This window comes from Vigna umbellata, chromosome 5, assembly GCF_029865625.1.
Source record: "Vigna umbellata cultivar VRB3 chromosome 5, Vumbellata_1.0, whole genome shotgun sequence".
In the NCBI taxonomy this organism is placed as follows: domain Eukaryota; kingdom Viridiplantae; phylum Streptophyta; class Magnoliopsida; order Fabales; family Fabaceae; genus Vigna; species Vigna umbellata.
This window is the reverse complement of record NC_142169.1, coordinates 68,276,375-68,299,803: the sequence shown is the minus strand read 5'-3', so window position 1 is coordinate 68,299,803 and position 23,429 is coordinate 68,276,375. Positions and strand designations below refer to the sequence as shown.

Genomic DNA, 23,429 nt, shown 5'->3' with positions numbered 1-23,429 from the left:
TTTTTTAAAATAAGTAAAACTCGTTACATCAAATTATTCAAGATCGGACAAAAAAACTTAACATTTACATCAAATTGTGTGAATTCAATGTAAATGTCAAGTTTTACATAAATTCAACATAAAATTGTGTAAATGTTAAGTTTTACGCTAAACCTCAAACCGTTCGACATAAACTTGTTTAAGGTATGACTCGTAATTAACTTTTTTTTCTTAGCGATTTCTTCCTATACCTTTACGTTTTCTTTCTCCTAGAGTAGTTGCATGTGTTGGTGAGTTTTGAATGTCATTTTTGTGGTTTGAATTGATGGTTGTAGGTATTTCATAGTAATGAATGTTTTTTCCAATTAGGTTGGAGTTCTTTTATTCAACTATATAATCGATATAATACTCTTTGTATATTCAATGTATTGCTGAAATTGAAATGGTTGTTGTTTTTTCAGGATCTTAATCATAACAATGCATAAATATTTTCATTTAATTTATTTGTTGGTGTAACTTTTAATACATGTATATATATATTGGCACCGTTTTGTAAAAATCATTAAAAATAACTAAAAATTGAGTTTTAAACTTTTTCTTTACAACTTCCTTTTCGTGTATATTTTTGTTAGTAGAATTCTTACATTTGATAAAATAGTTATAGCTTTTGAAAGAAAAACTTAAGACGCTTGTCACTTTTGATAAATATGTTGGATTAAGATGCATTCTAAACAATGTTGCTTGAAATGAGGTGAAGATGCTAGTCAATAATTAAAGGGAATTGGAAGACGAAAATTTCCAAACAAACTCCCATTTACTAAACATTTTTTAACTTTTTAGTGTTTCGATGCATTTTGTAGAGTTTATCCTATTAGTTTACATATTCATTAGAAAATTCTAAAAATTCTTATGATTTTTCCTTATATTAAATTGATATTTATCAAACCTTTATATGTTAAATATTACATATTTTGCATGTTCAAATTTTTTCATTGTGGTTGTTTCTATTTTGCGTACGGTCGTCTTTTATGTTTGATGTATGACTAGGTCTAATTCACGTACTACATCCTTTTGTTCCTAGAATTGAATGTTCCAAAGGTTTTGATAGAAACCAAATATTAGATGGTTATTTTCATAGCATATAATTAGTTAGTGATTTTGTTTCTGTTAGTGATAGTATTTGTGATTCAGACTGTGATTCTCCTCCAACACGCAGTAGCTCGCCCTTCAATTTATTTCTTATTTTGTGTAGTAAGATTCCGACCAAATATAATAAGACCAGACGGTACATGACCTAAGATAATAATGGTATCTCATGCGTATCACCTGAGTCCAGATCTATGGTTACCCATTCTAGACAACATAAGAGGCTGCCAAACTTCGGATTAATTAAATTATCTTCCTAGTGGTTTTAAATCCTTAAGAAAGAATGGACCTTTTACCGATAAAACTGTCCTGATTTTTAACTAGTTAAGAAAAATACGGTAAAAGTAAAGGTGTGAGAATTTCGAGACCGTTGTTATGTATCTCTCTAGGATTCAATACTCACCATAAGACAGCATGAGTCCAAACCTGCTTAAGTTGCTATCGTGTGCAAGAGATTAGCTAGATTCCCTAGGCCATCTTGCGCACACATACCATTTCAGCATGCTCATTTGTTTTCAGTGTGAAATATACGGTGCTTATGGTTTCCAATGTCAAGTATCTGAAAAGATATATACATGCATAACTCAAAGCAGCAATATTCTGTGCATTGACCAAAGTTTCTCGGAAGAACCAACACATAGAAAAAGGTTGAACAATATAAGCACCAAACCACCCACATACATTAAATCATTAATCACCTAAAACCAAGTAAATAATCCCCCTCTCTTCTATACCACATTATACCAAATGTATCCAATATATTCCCATTCTCCCTATCCAAAACAAAAATCATCTCAAAGTTAACAAAATTGAAACCAATACTACTTCCTCTCTTCAAGGACAGCATCACGCAGTAAATCCCCTACCCAACCTAACTACAACAGCTAATTAATACAATACAAAATAAGAAAAAATAGATGTCATTGCGTATATACATATAACAAAATGAAAGACCAACTTGCATTGCTCGACTATGGAGAACACTGCTTGACGAGGTGGCAGCAACTGTGAGATGATGAGAGAAGAGGATCCGAGGTTCCTCTCAGAGCAATTTGTGCAATTTTTCTTCCCAACCTTGACATGTAAAACTAACTGGCTGAAGAGTAATTATATATATTTGCAGGATGCAGCTGACATGATCGCTCCGATCCAAACTCCTCTCACCTTTAGCTTTCCCGTTTTCTTATGAGTATCGCTTTCCCTCCTTGTTCAGTAACTTTTTATGTAATTAAGTAAACCAGACCCATTTGCCCCAAGAGAAGAAAAAAGAAAAGAAGAAAAAAGTAGCAGTAACAACACATGTAGGGGGAGACAAACATTGAAAAACATGTTTCTTCATTTGATTGGGTGGTATTTTCTAGATCAGAGAAGTGACTTAAGAACCGATATTCGCAGCTTGATCGTTCCAAACACCCAAAGCTGTTGCTGAATTATTCCAATAAAGCGAAGGATCGTACATGCCCACATGCTGGATCTGGTTTTGACAAGCACCATTCCACTCCAACCTGCTGTTTTGTCCTAATTCTACTTTCACATCTTTTAAAGACACCATCCCTGCCTCACTGTTATCACTCGGCATTTGCAACTGCTCTAGTGGGGTTAAGCCTAAGCCATGCTGGAAAGTGTTGCTATCAGCACCATCTTTCAACCCACTGCCGATAAACTTCTGTTGAAGCAAAGTAGAGCTCAACAGTGAAGACAAAGCTGGAGCAGTGGATGTAGAACTTGAAGAAGAACCAAAGATGGAATTATAACTTGAAAGAAGCGCGTTATTAGAACCAAACCCGTTTCTAAAGCTATTATTCTCACTGGGTTCATTGGACACAACCCCGGATGAAAAACCTAATCCAAGGGCATTATTCAGCTGAAGATCAAACCCGGAACTGGAGATTCTGGAGCCAAACCTAGGGAACAGCGGAAGATTCACATCGCTGGAGCAACTAGGCAACCCATAAAACAAAGGGTTGATGTGATTCGAGGTTGAAGCAGTGTCGATCTGTGGTTGCGAAGCGGCGGTGAGAGCAGAAGAAGAATTAGAAGAAGAAGCAGTGTCAATGGCAGCAGAACAAGAGTTTGTCATTGGACGCTTAACACGCTTGTTTTTTCTGCACCCACCACCAACAGGAACGTTCCTGAGGGTTCCACCTCTTGTCCAGTAGCGCTTGCAGGCTTTGCAGAAGTGTCGTGGCTGAGACAAACTGTAATTGTTGTAGTAGCAGAATTTAGTGTTTGATGAGTCACAACGAGGGCACTTGAGGGTTTGTTGTTGCAGCTGCTGCTGCACAAGCTCTTGATCTGGTTTTTCCATTACCTTACTATTGTTACTTCCACCGAAGGAACCCATCAAGACCTTGCGATCATCCACCTGATAACATATTACTAGAGGGTAAGGAAAATTGATAAAATAAAATATGAAAAAAGAAAAGGGAGATCCAGTTTAAGGTGGCGTTCTAGGGTATGTATGATACAGCACAGTGTGATATTCTATTCCAAAAGCTAAGCAACAAAATTGCACTGGTCATGTATTCGTCTACCAAGCGTTTTTGTGTGTGTGGGAAGAAGAGAGAGAAATGAACCTGTGGCCATTGGTTGGTCGTTGGAGGGATGACTACCATTTTCTCACAGTTACCCGACATTTTGCTGGTTCCAAGGAATCCTTGAAAACAAAGAGTAAACAGACAAAGAACAGATATGAGACTCGCTTCAAGCTTTCAAATAGTAATGTAGTGCGAGTTTTAGAAGGGACTCCGAAGCTCAAAATTTTAAGTTGTCGATCACCACATGCCAACTTCAACCTAATTATTTATCTACTAATATATATGAATTAAATTACTTTTGCACTTTTACTAAAAATTTTATAAAAAATAATAATCCAGGATTTTTTTCTTTATTAAAAACCACCGCATGCAACGCATTAATAATATTAAATACTATACTTTTAATAATCGTTTCATTTTTTCATTTTCAATCGTGACCGTAAAGGATAATGCTCAGGTTGCAAAATTGAGGTACTAGAATTTTATTAATGGCTTTGATGTAAAAAGAAAATTTGTATAGTTGCATGTCACGACCTAATTTCACGCGACGAGTTTGATTTATATTAGAGTTCAAATAGGATTATTACTGCAGTTAAATTCTTATAGTTTTTTTTTTTAACATTTTTTTATTTTTGTATTTTTTTAATTTTTGTATCATCTTGTCCTCGTTTCGTTTCTTTTTATTCTTTATCTACATGTTTTTCTTTTCTTCTCTTCTGTTACTATGGATGTGAATAGCTATTTTTAGACAACAATTAAAAAAATAAGATACCGAGGGAAAAATCTTATGAATATAAAAATTAAGATTAAGTTTGAGAAGGAAATTCAAAATCCAAGACAACAAAATTTAACAAATGATTGATTTCAATCGATGTTTGTTTGACTTTTGAATCTAGTTTCATCAGAATTTTTTTTTCAGAAAAATCTAATTAATTTCATCCTCATGTAAACTTTATCTACTTGAACAAAATTAAATTTAATGAATGATTAGCATATTAGTTATTTAAATGCTATAATTAAAGTCGAAAGTTGAAAAACAGCATGATAGTTTATTTTTCATTATAAATATTTTGTTGAATAATCAGAAATTTGCAAAAAAGATATAAAAGGGTATATTTATCTATTTATAAATACAATATATTTTTATTAGAAATAAATATCTTTGAAGGTAAATTTATTGCTAGTTTTTTTTCCAAACACTTCGAATTATTTTCATTTTTTATAAAGATATAAAGATAAAATGTTGTTAAAAATTGAAATAACACGTGTTATAACCAGAATAAATATATAAGTCATAAAGTAATAACTATATATATATTCTTAATAATAATATGTGCTCATGTAATTACGTCCTTGATTGATATTCCATCAAACCTCAATATGGGGCTTAGATGCATATATGAACAAATTTTGCGATCGTATATTTTATTAAACTATTAAATGAAATAGTGGAAAATGTATAGTATTAATTATAATCATTAGTTCGACTGTAAAATAAATAAGTATTTAAATTTTGTACATTCTATTCCATGATTATCCTAAAATAAACAAACGAAACATCTCATCCATCTAATATTTGAGTACAAAATGACAAGGTAGAGAGATGATTAGAAAACTTAACCCACAACAAGAAGATAAACTTGAAAAGTATAAAAGAAAAATTGTTAAAAAAAATCAATTAACTACCATAAAAGTTACTGTACCATATTACTCTGGTCATCATTAAATCGAACAATTCAAATAGATAAATAATAACTACAATCACATACTACTCTTGAGACTCAATGGTTCTGATCTACAAATTGAACGGTCATCCTATGTAACAATTATATTTAATATTGATTAACTTACAAAAAAATTATAATTATTACCAATTAGGTCATATTTAAGTCTCATTAATTTAAAACACATTTTAAAACATATAAATATAAGTTTTAGATTAAAAAACAAATTATTACATTCAATACATATTACTTAAATAATTAAATCTTTAAAAATCGGAATATTTTCTAGGTATAACTTTTAAATGTAAGCTGACAAATAATAACATAAGGATAAGTATTAAAACCTAATCACTCGTGAAATAATAAATCTTTAGCCTCTACCACACACCCTACTACATCTACACATTACACACAACACAATCTCATAAATCGATTCCAAAAAGGAATCCCAATAAGAAAGAATCTCACTTTCTTAGTACATTTCCACGTGTTAAATATTTTTATTATTTATTGGTCGACAACATTAATGTCAAATCTCAACTTCACCTAAATGTGAGAAAACATGCAATTTGTATTAGCCAAATCATAGTGAGTTAATTGGAGGAAAAACTTTCTCTTTTAAACTATAGGATTGAGATTGTGGTTTTAATTTTCACACCAGTAAAATAAACTAAACAAATTATTGTCTGTAGTGGTTCATGTAACTCAGTTTGAATTAATGGGATGATTAATATAATATGCAGCACAGGTGATTTCAAAGAAAAAAAAAGGAAAAGTGAGAAGTAAATACTTGCATTATGATGGAGTAAAAGGTTCCAAATGAAAGGGACAAAAAGCCATGACGTTAAAGAACATAAGAAGGCCACGCTTTGGCCTCAAGAGCCTCTAAGATCCTTCTTTCTTCTCTCCCACATGAGTATAGAAAATTAAAATGGTTTAAAATGTGAGGTTATCTACGAGAGAGAAGAGAAATTGTTGTAATTAAAATTTAGAATGAAAGGGTTAATGGGGTTGTCAGAGAGAGAGAGAGAAGTTGAGAAGGTGCAGAATCATGTGGTGGCAGCTCAGCTTCTAAGGAAAAGGAATTAAAGTGAAATAAAGCAAAGCAGAGATGGGGAACAAATGGATTTTGTAGTCTCCCAAGGGATCTCCTACTCTTCTCAATTCTATTTTATTATTAAATATTCACTTTATTCTTATTTTGTTTTTCAAGTTAATCGATTTTGAAATGTATACTAAAGTGGGACCTAGCTACTCACTACTCACTATGGGGACCCCATCCCATGAAGAGATTCCAATTTGACAAGCAAGGATGAAAGAAACCGAACGCGCACGTTAAAGCCAACCCTCTAATTCTGCAAACAGATAGAGAGAGAAACAACATAGTAAAAAGCTAAGGGGACCAAACCCAACCCATCAAAACCTGACACCAATGCACCCTAAACAACGTCCAGACAAAGATCTCACTCTCCTTCATTTCATATTCATTTATTTTTTATTATTATTATCTCCTCTAATTACCCTTCTGCCCTCCTTCTCTTTTGTCCTCTCCTTCCAACACTCGTTCTGCTACTCTCCATCTTACAGTTACGCTTTTGTCCCACCCTGCCCCCAATAATTCTTCATTTTCTCTCTGCATAATGTTTACTCTAAAATGGATAAAAACGAATGCATTTTCTCCCACTCACATATTTCTCTGCAACCAATCAATATCTTTACGCTATTCTATACATTCTACAAACTTTAATAAATGTGAAATATATCAAAAGTCTTGAATGGATAGTTTAATTCAGACAACCATGTTAGGTCACTAGTGGGAAGCGCCTGCTATAATCATGTTATATATATATATAGTGATACTTAGATATTACAATCTATTTACACATACACGAATAAGTTGACAACCCGCTTAGCTTCTAAATGAGGGGTATAATTCATAAATCATATGATTGCTTTGTACGCCTTTAATGTTGGAGCTTCGTAGAAAATAATGGATGCCACGAAGTTAGTGTATGATTTAGGATGATAAACCAGCATTTTGCCATGCACGTCACGCCCCAGACCCAATTCCAATGAACCATAGTTAAACACAGTGTCCTGGCCTATTCAAGATACAATAATGTTAAAATATCAACGATGTCCACTTTGATATTGCAATCAATAACAGAAAACAAAACTGGTTGAAAATTAACCACTTACCTCTTGCATTGCATCCATTTTTATTTATTGCATTAGGGTATCGCTGATGGCTAATTAATAAGTATTTAAGGGATTCAATACCCTCTTAATACATGTTTTTTCATAGACAAGAAATTGGTGATAAAAGGAATCACTGTAACAGCAACACTTTGAACGAAGAGAGAGGAAGATGAATCGACTCCAAGAAAGAGTAAGATGAATCATTGAACACGATTTCAACTTGAGAAAGACAATCGATGATAGGAGAGAATGTAAAGGAGGAGAATTTGACTGTTAGATAGTGAGAGAGAAAATAAGAGATTTTAACTTTTGGTTTGAAAATTATGATATTATACTTTTTGAAACATGATTTTTTTAACCGATGAAATGGTATTTCCCAGTGGTAGCTAGTAGTTTTGTTGGCAAAGTCGTGTTACGTGGATCCTGCTTTTTGTACTGTTAATTGCTTCTAAAACAAGGTGTGGCAATATAAAATGAGCCACTTGATAATGGTGGACTGTAAATTAATAGAGAAAAGTGAATAGTGACACCAGAAAATGGACCACAGGCATGCATCAAGCATATACAATTCCTGTATACGGTCTTTTGATACAGATTCTATCACTAATATCAAGTCACTTTGTCCTCGATTGTTTCCTTAACAAAGTTTCAACTCCCTTCAATCCCGTGCTGTTTCAGAATGTTGGCCAGGGATTATTTTACACTATTATTATACTGTTATGTCCTACATAACTATTTTAATCTTTTCCTCGGAATTCATTTGTTTGAATATTCTTCCACTTTCACAATATTAAGAGACTAATTGGTATTATTGAAAGGGTGAAAATAATACTAAGAAAATCGAAAGGCTAATGATCGCATGAAACCTGTCAACAGGTCTTATTTGCAATATAAAATTTCTGTATCAGCATTATTATATGATTAATGACTATTTAAATGATCACCCCTTTGTAATTATGTGTTTACTCAAATTCCCTTCTTTTGTATTCTTCTTCTTGTCTGTTATACACAGTTACTGTGAGGCACGATATATGGAGAGAAAGTAATTCAGTGTGTGATAAAATTTAGTGTCAATGGGTCCTGACTATGATTTTCATAGAAATTCTATTCAAGTTAGGTCACAAACCTTACACTACAACGTTTCCTAGAAAACTCCAATGCAAGCTGTAATGTAATCCTTTCTAAACCAGTAGTTAATATATATATATTATTTTATTTTGTGATTATCATTGACCTGATTTTAGTATCTGTACTTAGTAGTTTGGACTTTAGCTATTATACTTTCATTCCGTTTAAGTTCTGGTTCTTCTGCCACCTGCAATAAGCCACATATGTACTCTAGAACAGAAAAACATCAAAACTGATGTTGAATAAATTATAAGGACTAAAATCAAAATGGAATTTCTACAAGAATCCAATTTAGCTAATCTTCTAGAATATAGAAACAAATAAGAACCAAACTAATTAAATCATAAAATAAAAAATATATTTGGTCCAAAAATATAATAATGAACCAGCAAGAGTGCGCTTAGATTACGTGAATCGGCTGAAAACTTCGGGTGCTAAAAGCCAAAATTTGTAACAACTGATAACTACAGGGACAGAATAGTAAACTTGTTTTAATTAACGGAAAATATGATGTTCTAATCTGTTGATGGCGCTGGTTAAGGAGAATTTTATAGTACAGACACGAAGGTAAAAGCTATAATAATTAACTGGAGAACTAAGACTGAGTGAATTATAATATTTTGGAATTTGTTTAACTTCTATGAATATATGTATTACACGTTACAATGCACAATTTGGAGTTTTTATAAACACATCTTGCACAAACCTTAAAATTGGTTTATACATTATTATATCTGACATAAACCCAAGAGTTACTATGATTGGTTTCGTACCCTTTAAGAAAATCCAGATCCTAGATTCACATGCTCCCTACTTTCCATTTAACATTATGCAAACACATTGCATCCTCTTTCTTTATCATTCACATAATAATTATATCCTTAGTTTGAACTGTACAATCTCCCATCATCAAATAACTTCATAGTCATCATGTTTCTGATTAAGCTTAGGATCACCGAAATGGTGAGTGAGATATGTTTTACATAACAACTAAAGGAAAACAAGTTGAAGTTCTTTGTCCTCAGCATCTCTGCGTATATGTTTTCAACATCTCACACTGCTTCAACAATTAACTCAGTCCTGTTTACCTATTAGTATAGAAATGAATAATTCCAATGAGATTTAGCATAACATTATGCGTCACATATTATAAGCTACCACCTCCTTTTCGTCTTCGAATTAATTATTTATTTATTTACTTTCTGTGCCAGAGAATCATTTTCGGATCATAATGTAGGACTATGATTAATATCTTACAAAAAGCATCTGTAGAGGAATGATTAAACACGATAAATCACACCACCTTTCCCTCCTACTGTGTAATCGTTACAGCTATTCCTCACTACCACTGCTACTGTTTCACCACCAATTTTTCTTGTACCTTCTACTGCATTCTTACTTATTCCTTCATCCAACTTATTTCAAAGTTATACATATGATCAATTCAACATTTCGATTCATTTATATGTTCATTACCTGATGTGTCTGTTAATTAGTTTTGACTTTTCTACGAACTGAGTCATATATAAACCTATTCTCTGATAATTACGTTACATTAATTAGCATATATAATTGGTGGTTTCGGACAGTTTTTGAATGGGGTTCTCAATCATCCACCAACTTCTTCATTTAATAAGTACACAAATTGACAATTGTCTCATCATGATAATGATAGTGAAAATATTGTATATATCTTTTCCCTCCATAGTTGCCCTATTCAAATAAGTCCCACTTGATATATAGCAGGTAGCCCTTCCACAGTTTGAAAAATAGGGTAACGGCAAAGTGACAATTATGCACTAAATAAAATAAGCAATGCTGGAAGAACCAATTTTCCATGCTTGGGTTTTAAGAAATCAGAGAATGTTGGGCAAATATTATATTATTCATGATTTACATATAGGTGTCTGATTATTGTGAACCAAATATAGAACGCCATTTGATCAAGAGAAAGCCATTAATCAAGCAGTGTTAGCTAGCTATTTGAAACATAATAATACTATATTATCACTAAAGGGGTCCGCAAGCCAACACCTTCATCAATGGCCACAACAAATACAAAATTATCTTTTCTTATTATTTTTTTAGTTTTGAGAATCCTTGATGAACTATCCAGACATCTAGTTCCTTTGCTTAAAGTCTTTTTTTTCATTTAACAAATCTGATTTTATATTTCCAACACATAATTTGCATCCAGTAATTCATATTTGATTGGATTTTATTTTCAGAAACAAAGTCCCCTTACCTTTCCTCCAATCATACTTTCGATCAAGTGTTACTTTATTATGGCATTCAATTATATTAAAAAGAAAGTTGCATTGATTTTCAAGATAATCAGACTCCAACCGATAGCTTCCACCACAGAAACAAATGTGCTCAGACTTAATCATCAAATTGTTAGTTCTTGTGGATTGAATTCCGGAAGTAAGATTTTATTTTCAAATTTATATATTAAAAAAGTACTATTGAGGGAATGTTTTAAATAATTTATACATGTATTTATTGTGTGGGTGAAGAAATAAAAAAATAAAATATATAAAATTGAATAACTATTTTATTGAAATCAATAAAACTTGTATTTATTTAATTTTGAAAATAAACCTTACAAGATATACAATAACAAACGGAAGGGAAGTAAATAAAATAAAATATGCATTATGTAGCACAAAAACAAGTTCTCAGATTTTTTTTTTTTTGGCCATCACATGTGTTTTGTGGGTGGGTGAGTCGGTAGTTTGTAGTTTAACCAACTTAATTGGGCTACTTCACCATTTTCATAAAATTTGGGCCACTGCAATGTTGTACCTTCAAATGGTAGTTTCTCCCTTTATTTCCACAAATTTCTTTCTGCACCCCATATTATTGTATTTCAGATTATATAAAAATTCTATAATTCAGAATGTAATATAAAAGATATTTTTTATTTTATAGTTTGAAATTTACAATGAAAAATATAATTTTTTATTCTGAAATACATAATGCAGAATATAAACCTGCCTATAATGTTGGATGAATGGAAACAAGTTTGGTCTCATTCATTTGCATGTGTTTTTATGCACGACGTGTGGAACAATGACAACATTGTTATCAACATTGGTCGGACTGAACCTCAGCCCATATGCCATTAGACAAAGTTAATTTATGGGCCTTTTATGTAAAAAAAAATGTTTTTCAGGTCACAAGATGGAATTGTTTCTAACAACTTCGATCATCTTCAGGGTTTTACTCCCTACACCACCCCATTTTGCTCCCTGCACCACCACATTTTTTTAAAATTCCAAAATTATCCTTTATATTTTAAAATATCCTACACCCCCACTCCTTTTCTTCAACGGATGTCAACATCCGTTGAAGAAAAAATTCTTCCACGGACGTGCTACATCCGTTAACGGATGTGGCGACATCCGTTGCCTTTTTTGTTTTTTAGTTTTTAGTTTTTTTATTTTTTTTGTTTTAAATTAATATATAAATATTATTTAATTATTTTAAAATTATAACTTAATTATTTATAAATTAATTTTATTTTATTTAATAAAATAATTATTATTAATTTTAATTTATGTATTATTATTTAAATAATAATTAAAAAATTTATTATAAATATATTAAAACGGATGTGCCACATCCACGGATGTGGCGACATCCGTTGCTTCTTTTGTTTTCTAGTTTAGTTTTTTTATTTTTTTTGTTTTAAATTAATATATAAATATAATTTAATTATTTTAAAATTATTACTTAATTATTTATAAATTAATTTTATTTTATTTAATAAAATAATTATTATTACTTTTAATTTATGTATTATTATTTAAATAATAATTAAAAAATTTGTTATAAACATATTAAAACGGATGTGGCGACATCCGTTACTTTTTTTGTTTTTTAGTTTTTAGTTTTTAATTTTTTATATTTTAAATTAATATATAAATATTATTTAATTTTTTAAAAATTATTATTTAATTATTTATAAATTAATTTTATTTTATTTAGTAAAATAATAATAATTATTTTAATTTATATATTATTATTAAAATAATAAATAAAAAACTTTATAAAAGTATATTAAACGTTGAATTTATTTTTTTTAAATAAAAATAATAAACTAAAATATAAAATATGTAAATGGATGTTACGGATGTCAACATCCGTTGAAGGTGAAACGGATGTTGACATCCGTTTTATAGAAGGACAAATAAGGTATGGGGAGGTACAGGGAGCGGTTGGCGGTGGTGGAGGGAGCAACTCTCTCATCTTCAAAACATTAAAACGCCTAGACAACAAAAACAAAAAGTTAATATTGACGAAAAATCCAAACTCATAAAACTTACGAAATTGCAAAACAATTACAGCAAAATCTAGAAAACAAGTAAAGAAAAAAAAATTATAACGAGAAATAGATTTAACAAAATAGATATAAACCTTTCACACATTTAGACCATATATAATAAAAAAAACACGATCTTTTTTGACAATATTGTTTTTATACCTTTAAACATTATGTTTTATATTTTTTCTTTGCTGATGAAAATTTGCACGTTTGCATTATAGTTAAGTATGCATTATGAAATGAAAAGTACTGTAAGTTATTTTTTATATGTTTACATTTTTTTAAAAAAAAAAAAATTGGCATATTGAATGTGGCGTGGATGCAATGTAATTGTAATATTTTTAAGAAAAAAACTTCATTGACAGATAAAAATTATTCCTAAAGTAGTTGAAATTAATATTGATATTGTAAACACGGATATAGAAAAGTGATTTCCTGACTTATTTTTAAAGTGGAAGTAAGGAGTTTAATAAAAAAAAGGTAGACAGGTGAATATATTGTTTTTAAAAATTAAATGACGAGGTTAAGGTGATATATTACCCAAAAATAAGTGGTAGACTAAATTGTTTAAAATAAAATAAGTATGATAGTTATTGTTTTTAGAAAATAATAACCAATAAATACTTAGAAAATTATTATATTTTAAAAGTGACAGTGATTTAAAAATAGTGAGACTCAATTATTTTAATATTAAAATATTTTAAAACAAATAGTTTCGGAATGCATTTCATTATTTTAAAACATACCATATTTCTAAAGAGTTTTTTAACTTCTTTCTAGGAGTTCTGACTTTCCGTTCATCTATTTAAATATCTGAGACTGTATGAGTGATCCTTGAGGCGAGATCTTCAAGTTCATCCGATCAGTTTCTCAGATAGAGAATAGATAGGAGTTCCTGTATTAGGCCTCTATTTTGGGTTTTTCTTTAACTTTTATGTACTTTCAAAAGTTGATTTGGTTTAGAATGTTTTATACAAATTCATTGTATTGGTGTGGATATTATATATGCTAATGGTTATGAATATGATGATGTGTATGATTCTACTTCAAGTATGATATGAGAGTGATAATGAATTATGGTTGTTGGTATAGTTTGGTGTAATTCCATGGACCTCGTGGTGAGACTTCATGATGATGTTCAATAGTTACGTGTTTGGCATAATTCAATGGATCTCATTAGTAGATTCTATGGTGGTGCTCAGTAGTGTGGTGTATTAATGTAGTGACTCAGTCTTGAAAGCTATTCTAACACTTTGATATCATTTCATCTCAAGTAGAGAAAGGGAGTTATGTGGTGAGGAGTAGCTGGAGGTCCTAGTCTATGGTTTGATTCATTGGTCATAGGTGGTAGACGAACTCACCTTGTGTGGTAGCTTGGGTGGGCACACTGTTTCACCGCTACAAGTGCAAAAGTTGTCATAGTCTGATGTCAATACACATATCCGGATTATCAAGTCTAGTATATATGAGTGCATGTGTTGGGATTCATTGATATGGTTGTTTACGTGTATTAAAACCTATATAAATGTTATAAAACCTCTTTTGGTACATTACTTAACCTTTATTTATCTGTTTGTGTGTCTATTTGTTTTTTCTTGTTTGCAATGATGATCATCTTAATAATGTGAACTGATAAAGGTGTTCCAGTTGGTCCAGTGTAGGCAGGAGTGATGTTAAAGCTTAGAAGTAGATAATTCTGTTTTATGTTTTATTAGTATTAGAAATCAGTTTTTCACTTTTAGTATTCAATGTAATATAATCCTTAAAGGTATAAGATCATAGTATAAATATATATTTGATTTTATAGTCATGTATAAAATAACGCTAATAGCTTTATATACATATTCTTTTTTAAGAATTTTTTTGTCTTCTGATTCTTTTGTGTGTGTAACGTCTTTTTTACAAGTTGTATAATATTAAAATAGGATATTACATAAATAATTGATAATTGGTAGATAATTACAAAGTCTAGAATAGAAAATTGGAAAACGTGATAAAAGGAAAGACAAGAAACTTTTAACTTATATGTAACTAGCCAGGGAGGGATAAGATTCTATAAAGTTGTAGTTTTCACTCTTTGTGATGTGAGATGCTAAAAATAGGAATAAAATCATATGGAGGATATATAAGGATTTCACTTATATGAGTAAACAAATAAAGTGAGATAGCAAACATTATTTTTTATTATTAAAACATGACAAGGTACTCTTAGTTGAAATATTTATAAACTGACCATTAATTTGTTCACTTTGCATAAAAATATATTTATCTTTTTAGCACAAGTTTAGTTAATGTTTATCTATTTTAAATAAGTGAAACATTAAAAAAAGTATATTAAATGGTATTAATCTAAAGAGGTGAGAAAAGTATAATAGCCATGAGGTTTGAGTGGTCGATCACATGTGAGGATTCCACTAGCTTTTGAATCCATGCTGCTATCTTTGGTGGGGAACATATTCTGTGTCAATTCCATTGATGATACCACAAAACAGCAAAAGAAACAATAATGTGCTCATCAAATGCTTATGGCTTCCTCTCATCCAATTCAAAGTTTCAGAATTTGATTCCATTACATCCTTAACATTGGATGCAAATACATGAACTATGCATGTTTATGTCAGCAATCTCTTTCATCTATATGTTCGATTCATTTTACGTTTATATTCTAACAACGATACAATACCACACAAATCATTTATATTTTGCTATAGTTTTAAGATATATATAACATCTTCATTTTTTAATATACAAGAAATAATATCAAATCATTTTAAATTCACATTTATTTTCATCATAAAGAAAACTTTCTATTCATCAATTTCTATTATATATAACTGAATTCTTATAAAGAATTCATCCATAATATTATATTCGAGTCGACTCAGTTAACTATCCAATATAATGTGTAAATATTAGCTATTATAAAAAGTAAAGCCAGTAATAATACACTTTTTCATTTTTTTTTCTAAAATTATAAGACTAATTCGACGATGCTAATTGGGTAGTTGTACTTGCCTAAAATGTCATTTTGTCAATATATTTCGATAGTTTTTAAATAATATTTACAGTTAATTTTAACAAAGTAATGTTTTAGTTAATAACATTAAAATAATTTAAAAATATATATAATTATACAATGCAAACAAATATATTTTTTGCATGTATTTTAACTATGCACTAAATATAGAAAAGTTATATCAAAATACCCTTTCTTTCATAGTGAATGCATTACTATATAATCCATAAACTTTATGGAGATAACATAACATTACGTTGTACTTGATCTTAAGTTTAATATAATTTAAGTGATATATTATGACCTCCAAAAATAAAGCAACATAATCAAGGAAGAAAAATGTATCATAATTATATTATTATTATTAATATATATATATATATATATATATATATATATATATATATATATATATATATATATATATATATATATATATATATATATATATATATATATATATATATATATATGAGTTTGCTAATTTGTATACACTCTTTTTTCAGTTGGTAGTAGACAAAAATACCCTTATATATTATGGATTCTAAGTTTTAAAGTCAAGGTATTTGAATAATTTTCATTCTCAAAACTAAAAAAAATACAAGAAACTCTTAAATCCTTACTCACCTCCTTATTTCTCGTAACCCTAAATACTCGTTGTTAAACAATTTCTTACAAAAATGATTTTATAATAAGTTTCATTTTATAAATTTTGTCTTATCTAATTTTCACAAGCATAATAACATCCAAAAGAATTAGTAACTCGCATGAAAAAAATCAGAAACACTCACTATTAAACAATTTCTTACAAAAAAATGATTTTGTAATGAGTTTTCATTTTATAATTTTTGTCTTATCTAATTTTATCTAAGGGTTAAATATGTTTTTAGTCCCTAAACTATTGGCCATTTCTGGTTTTCGTCCCTCTTCCAAAGTAAGGTACAATTTGGTCCTCATTCTTTAGAAAAACGTTCGTTTTAGTCCTCAAAATTTTGTTTTTAGTCCTCGTTTTAGTCCTCAAAACGTTCGTTTTTTCGACTAAAACGAACGTTTTTTAAAGATTGAGGACTAAATTGTACCTTACTTTGGAAGAGGGACGAAAACCAGAAACGGTCAATAGTTTAGGGACTAAAAACATATTTAACCCTTTATCTAATTTTCATCGAAAGGAATTGGTAATTGAAGAGATCTTGAATGAACCTTTGTCTGAAGGCAAATATGTCAATGACTCAACTCTTTACAAAGGAAAATTATTTAACATGAGTGTTTCTGATTTTTTCAGTTGGAGCTATAGTAAAGATGACGGAGAAAATGTTAGAGTGAGAGAGATGAAAAAGAAAGGATTGACAGAATGAGAGATGTGACTAAGAGTTTAAAAGTTTCTTGTTTTTTTTAGTTTTGATAATAAAAATTATTCAAATACTCTTGACCTTAAAGCTTATAATCCATAATATATAAGGATATTTTTTTATACTAAAATATGGTACACATTGTTAAAATGTACCAATTAAAAAAGAGCGTACGCTAGTTAGCAAACCTCATATATATATATATATATATATATATATATATATATATATATATATATATATATATATATATATATATATATATAATTTATCTTTTTAGTTATGATATATAAAATTATTTATTTAAATATTTTAATTTTAGATTATCTTAGAACTACAAGATTTTGTTAGTTTGTGTCTTTATAAATAAATTTATTATATAACTTTCAAAATATAAATGAAAAATTAATTTAAAAGATTGTCTCTGGTGAACTTACGAGTTTATTCGAAAAAAGCTCGATTCGAAAGAAGCTCGTCACAAGAATATTTCTTACTTTTCCATTTGTTGTCATTGGTGGTTAGCATGTTTAGTTCACCACTTGACCAATCGAATTATATCTTTTCTCCTATTCACTTCTCATTGTGAATAGAAAGATCCTACAAATATCCAATATCACAACATCTTCAAATAAATTACATATTTTTTCATAAACTCAAATTCTAGAAATATTGTATATGATTTACTTTCGATATTTAAATTAAAAAAAATACAAACATAAAATAAGATACCATTATACACAATGACTAAATAGATATAAAAATATATGTATTTGAAAAACTTATTACTTTTATTATTTGATTTAATATATATATATATATATATATATATATATATATATATATAATGCTGATATTATATTATATTTAATGACTATTTTTAGAATAAAAATTATAGTTAATAGATGAAATATATTTGTTTCAATTTTAAAACTAAAAAAGGTAAAATTTGATGATTTGATTATGATTTTGTTTATTCACTTTGTTATGAGGCTAGAAATGACAACGATTAGGTCATGCACGAATGATGTTTACTTGCTATTTGAGCAATAAAAGAATTTATTTATTATTTATTAGATAATCGTTTAAAAAATATTTATGGATATTTTAAAACTTATCACTAGTGGCTTGTGAATATTTAAAATTTATAAATTTTTAAAATAAAACAAAAAATATAAAATATAATATAAATTTAATTTTAATTTTAATTAAATTTAATCTAATAAATTATAAATTAATTTTAAATTTAATTAAATTTAATTTAATAAAATATAAATTATTATTTTTTAATTTTTTATAAATAATAAATATTTGTAGATACAAATATTAAAATATTTACTATCTATTACTTACAAATAATAAATATCTTTAGATATTAACATCCGTGACCAATTTTATATGTAATACTCATTGACACTTATGTTATAGAAAAATGTCTTTTTAATAATTTTTTTTGTTTTACAATAACCTATATGGTAGCTTGTGATTGGTCTATTTCAAATATATGGACCAATAAAATAGTAACACATAGTCTGTTGTCAAAAAATTATTAAAATATCATGGTCCTATATTATATTTTTGTCATCTATAGAACCGTTAATCCGTTAGCTAAAAATATTAGTAGGATTTATTTATTTATTTATTTATTTAGAAGAGTACAAATAGGAAAATTCGATGGTAACATAATTCATGTATATAACATTTTTCATAGAAAATTTGATCTAATAATTAAGCAACTTGCCATTTTTAAAACCGTACACTGTAACTCATTTTTCATTTAACATTATGCATGCTATTGATATAAAAAAAACAATATTTGAATTTAAATGACAATGTCAAGAGTTGTTATGCACAAAAGACATAAAAAGAGATAAACCAACTGTTTTTTAAGTGTAAAAGATTCTACTTTGTAGTAAGAAAAGAATACATTGTTCAAAAAGAAAGCTACATTTAATGAGGGAATGAGTGATGTGTGATGAGTAGATTAGAAAATCCAGTGGTTATAATTGGAGGAGTTGCTTTCACTTCTTCAAAATGTAGTTTAAAGGAACTACCATGTTGTAATGTTGAAATAAGGTGGCCTGTATCCATATGGTATGAATCTAGGTTTTCCCAGAAGTTCCATCTTACAAGGAAAATAAGTTTATTTTTTTTTGTATAAGTTACATAATTTATGTATAAATTATATTAATACAGGATTGTTTTTGTTTACATTGATTCTTTTGACAATTTTATGTCACTTTTTTTACTAGCAACTTAACTCAAGTTGACTTAATTGTAAATTTTCATTACATTATTTAGCAAAATAATTTTAAAACTTAATTATAAAAAAATTAGATCAATATTTTTTAATATTCATGAAGAAACAATAATTCTTATAATTAACATAAATAAAAATAGTAATTCTTAATACGCCAGTTTGAAAATAATAATTATAACTTGCTTTACAGCCCATTTAATGTGATTCCAAGATAACAATGAAATGTTTACTCTGATAACAAATATGAGATATTTACTATAACATTCACGTAATCAACTATAAAACAATATTATGTATACAATTGTTAGATATTTTTGTTATGTAATTAGGTTGTGGTAATTGAGTTTGAAACCCATTAACATGTTACCCAATCTGATTTTAACTGGGTGTATTAAATGAAATTCAAAATAACTCAATGATCCAAGTTAACATAAAAGATGCAATTGAATAGGATTTTACTTATAAAACTATTTATATATTTGTTTTATGGGTCATCTCAATAATATAATTTTACATTTTCCAGATTTTTATAATTAATTCTGACAGTAAGATGAATTCTGATATCAATAATTATTAAAACAGTTTTGTTTTATTTAGAGAAAAAAAAATACTTTTATAAGTGTTATAAAGTTATAATAGATAATTTATTTTATGCACACCAAAATTTATAATTTTTTATCATTCACACATATTCAAAATAAATAAAAAATATTAATTTAAAAGATTCACAGAAAACAATATGAAGATAAAAGAAAATTTTCTATAAAAAAATACAATTTGTCCATGATAAAAGAATTTGAAAAAGGCAGTAAATTTTAAAGAGACTTTTTTGTTTTCAAAAATTAAAAATTTTACATTCAAGCCTTCACATTTAATTTTAAGTTTTCACTAAATTTTCACTGAGAGAGAGAGTCTCCAAAGGTGAGGAGATATATATTTAATTGCTTCTTGGTGGAGACATTAAAAATGCTAAAATACTTATATGTATTTAGAAAAAAATTGTAGGAACAAAGAAAGTTTATTATATCAATTTATATTATTTTAATTAATGAAGTTAATTATTCTATATTCCAACATAAATGATCAATTATCATTAGTTATACCTTAAATATGTCTTATTTTAATTAGTAGAATTAATTATTTCATATTTTAATATAAATTTAGTTAAACCAAAGACATTGATTATTATTTTGTTATATAGCCTAACTTGTTGATATATATATATATATATATATATATATATATATATATATATATATATATATATATATATATATATGATTTGTTAACTTGTGTACGTCTGTTTTTCAGTCGGTACATTTTAACAATGTGTACTGGATTTTAGTAGACAAAAATATCCTCATATATCATGAATTCTATATTTTAAGGTTAAAGGTTTCATTCTCAAAACTAAAAAAAAAAAAAATAAGAAACCCCAAACCCTTACTCACCTCCCTCATTCTTCTCAACCATTTCTCTTTCATTTCTCTCACTCCAACCTTTTCTCTGTCATCTTTACTGTAGTCTCAACTGAAAAAAATCAGAAACACTCGTTTAACCCTAATCCAGTTACCTCACTTATCCAATTTGTTTCTCTCTCATCTTCATACTCTCTCACCCACACAATTCCAATTGAAGTGAAATCTTTTGGATAAATCAATGCAATTAGGAGGATTCGATGAAAGGACATCAATTCAAATCCTGTATTTTCGAATTGAGAGAGATATTGAGAGAAATCAGGAATTCTTGGTATTTCTTAGATTCATAAATAGGTTAGGGCAACAATATTATAAAAATACTTTAAAAACCTAAAATACTGGCAATTTGAAACGAAATATAGTTTTAGATCCATGTATTCTTTTTGTACTAGATTCAATTAAATTGGAACGAAATCTTTCATCATTTTTCGAATTCTTCTTTTTTATGTTAGTTGTTTTCATCTTTTTCTTAGATTATAATAGTTAATTAAAAACAAGTCGCGATTTGTTATTGAAGTGGAAAACAAATGAAGGAACAGACACGTTGCTGTGTGTGGGTGAGAGGGAGTATGAAAGAGAAATGGTTGAGAGAAATGAGAGAGGTGAGTAAGGATTTGAGGGTTTTTTGATTTTTTTTAGTTTTGAGAATGAAAATTATTCAAATACCCTTGACCTTAAAACTTAGAATCTATAATATATGAGGGTATTTTTGTCTACTAAAAATTGGTACACATTACTAAAATATATCAACTAAAAAAAAGAGTGTATGTAATTTAGCAAACCTCATATATATATATATATATATATATATATATATATATATATATATATATATATATATATATATATATATATATATATATATATATATATATATATATATATATATATATATGAGAGAGAGAGAGATAACAAAGATGTAAATTTGATAAAAGAAAAATTAGAAAACCCTATTTTGGTTGGAGTTTTTGATTAAATATGTGTTAATTTCTGAATACATAAAGTTGCTGAGTGTAACCCATTAACTTAGAATATAAATTTATTTATTTAACAATGAACGGACCGACGCATACATATAAATATATGAATACAGTATAAATTTAATATCTCAATATATCTTTAAACTTAGTTTGAATTTCCTACAAAACTGAATGCATTTCCATATCTTTATTTCTCAGAAGGAAGGTGGTATTAGCTCTCAAAAAATACATTCATGTGAAAGTATAAGAATAAAATTATAATAATATTTTAACGAGAGATTTCAAAATTTAAAAAAAGGAGAGAAAAATATTTGAGTTTAGTAAAGTGTATATATGTGGAGGAATGGGCTGAATTGGGTATTCCATAGTCCATAAAAAGATCGGAACTTTAACTTGCATCTGAATTGAGACAAAGGAGTAAAGAAAAAGTTAGAGCAGTAGAGAGGAAAACCAGCTTATAGAGAGAGTGGTTTCCACTAATTATCTCCCTCCTCCTTGAATTTGAGTTGAAATAGAAAAGTGGAGTGTGGGAATGAATAGAAAATTGAAAGCATTGAATATTCTATAGAAGAAACAAAATAGTTCACTTTCAAAGATGTTTCCCTAGTACCAATGGGGACCAATTAATGCGCAGATACAATAAACGATAATAATGAATAAAAGTGGTCCTAGCTAGCTAGGAGGAGATAATGGAACCAATAAGGACGGTAATGGCCAATTTGTTGCACTCTACTTCCCTCTTCTGCACCAAAATGCAAACTCACCAACAGGGCCATAAACCAAACACATCCAACACCATGCAATTCTTCCTATTCGTACGTGCCCACATACGCCAAAACTTCTTTTCTCATTTCCTTTCAATAATTCACATGCATGCTTTCTTCGTCTCCCCCACCCCTATCTCTTCATCTCACAAATACAACAAAAATTTATTTATTTCTTTTTTTATTATCAAAATTTTTAAAAATCTTTTTTTTTTACTACTCAAAATAGTATAAATATGGAGACAACGTACTTGAGTAAAAACATTATTATGGAATATATATTTTATATCTGGGCACAGAGAGAGGGGTGTGTGAAGGAGGGGACCCCACTTTCTTTTCTTCAAAAATTTGAGCATGGTCTTCTGTTGTCTTCTAATAATTACCACTGCTTTGTGGCTAGATGACAGAAATATTTTTGTCGACACAGACGACAAGCTACTTACACCATGCATTGGTATTGCTGTTTTTTTTTTCATTGTTATTATATTCCTGTTGGATTTTATTTCTTCAATGTGATTGGATGATTCGTACACGTAGAAAAGAAC

General features: G+C 28.5%; 1 protein-coding gene across 1 annotated transcript; it reads right to left on the bottom strand.

Annotated features, from left to right (window-relative positions):
- Positions 1-1,695: 1,695 nt before the first annotated feature.
- On the bottom strand, positions 1,696-3,900 carry LOC124825001 (Dof-type zinc finger DNA-binding family protein). The gene is made up of 2 exons (XM_047297534.2): positions 3,702-3,900; positions 1,696-3,490 (listed from the first exon to the last, which is right to left on the bottom strand). Exons 1-2 carry the CDS (start codon positions 3,759-3,761, stop codon positions 2,501-2,503), a joined length of 1,050 nt encoding a protein of 349 aa, XP_047153490.1. The 5' UTR covers positions 3,762-3,900; the 3' UTR covers positions 1,696-2,500.
- Positions 3,901-23,429: the final 19,529 nt, after the last annotated feature.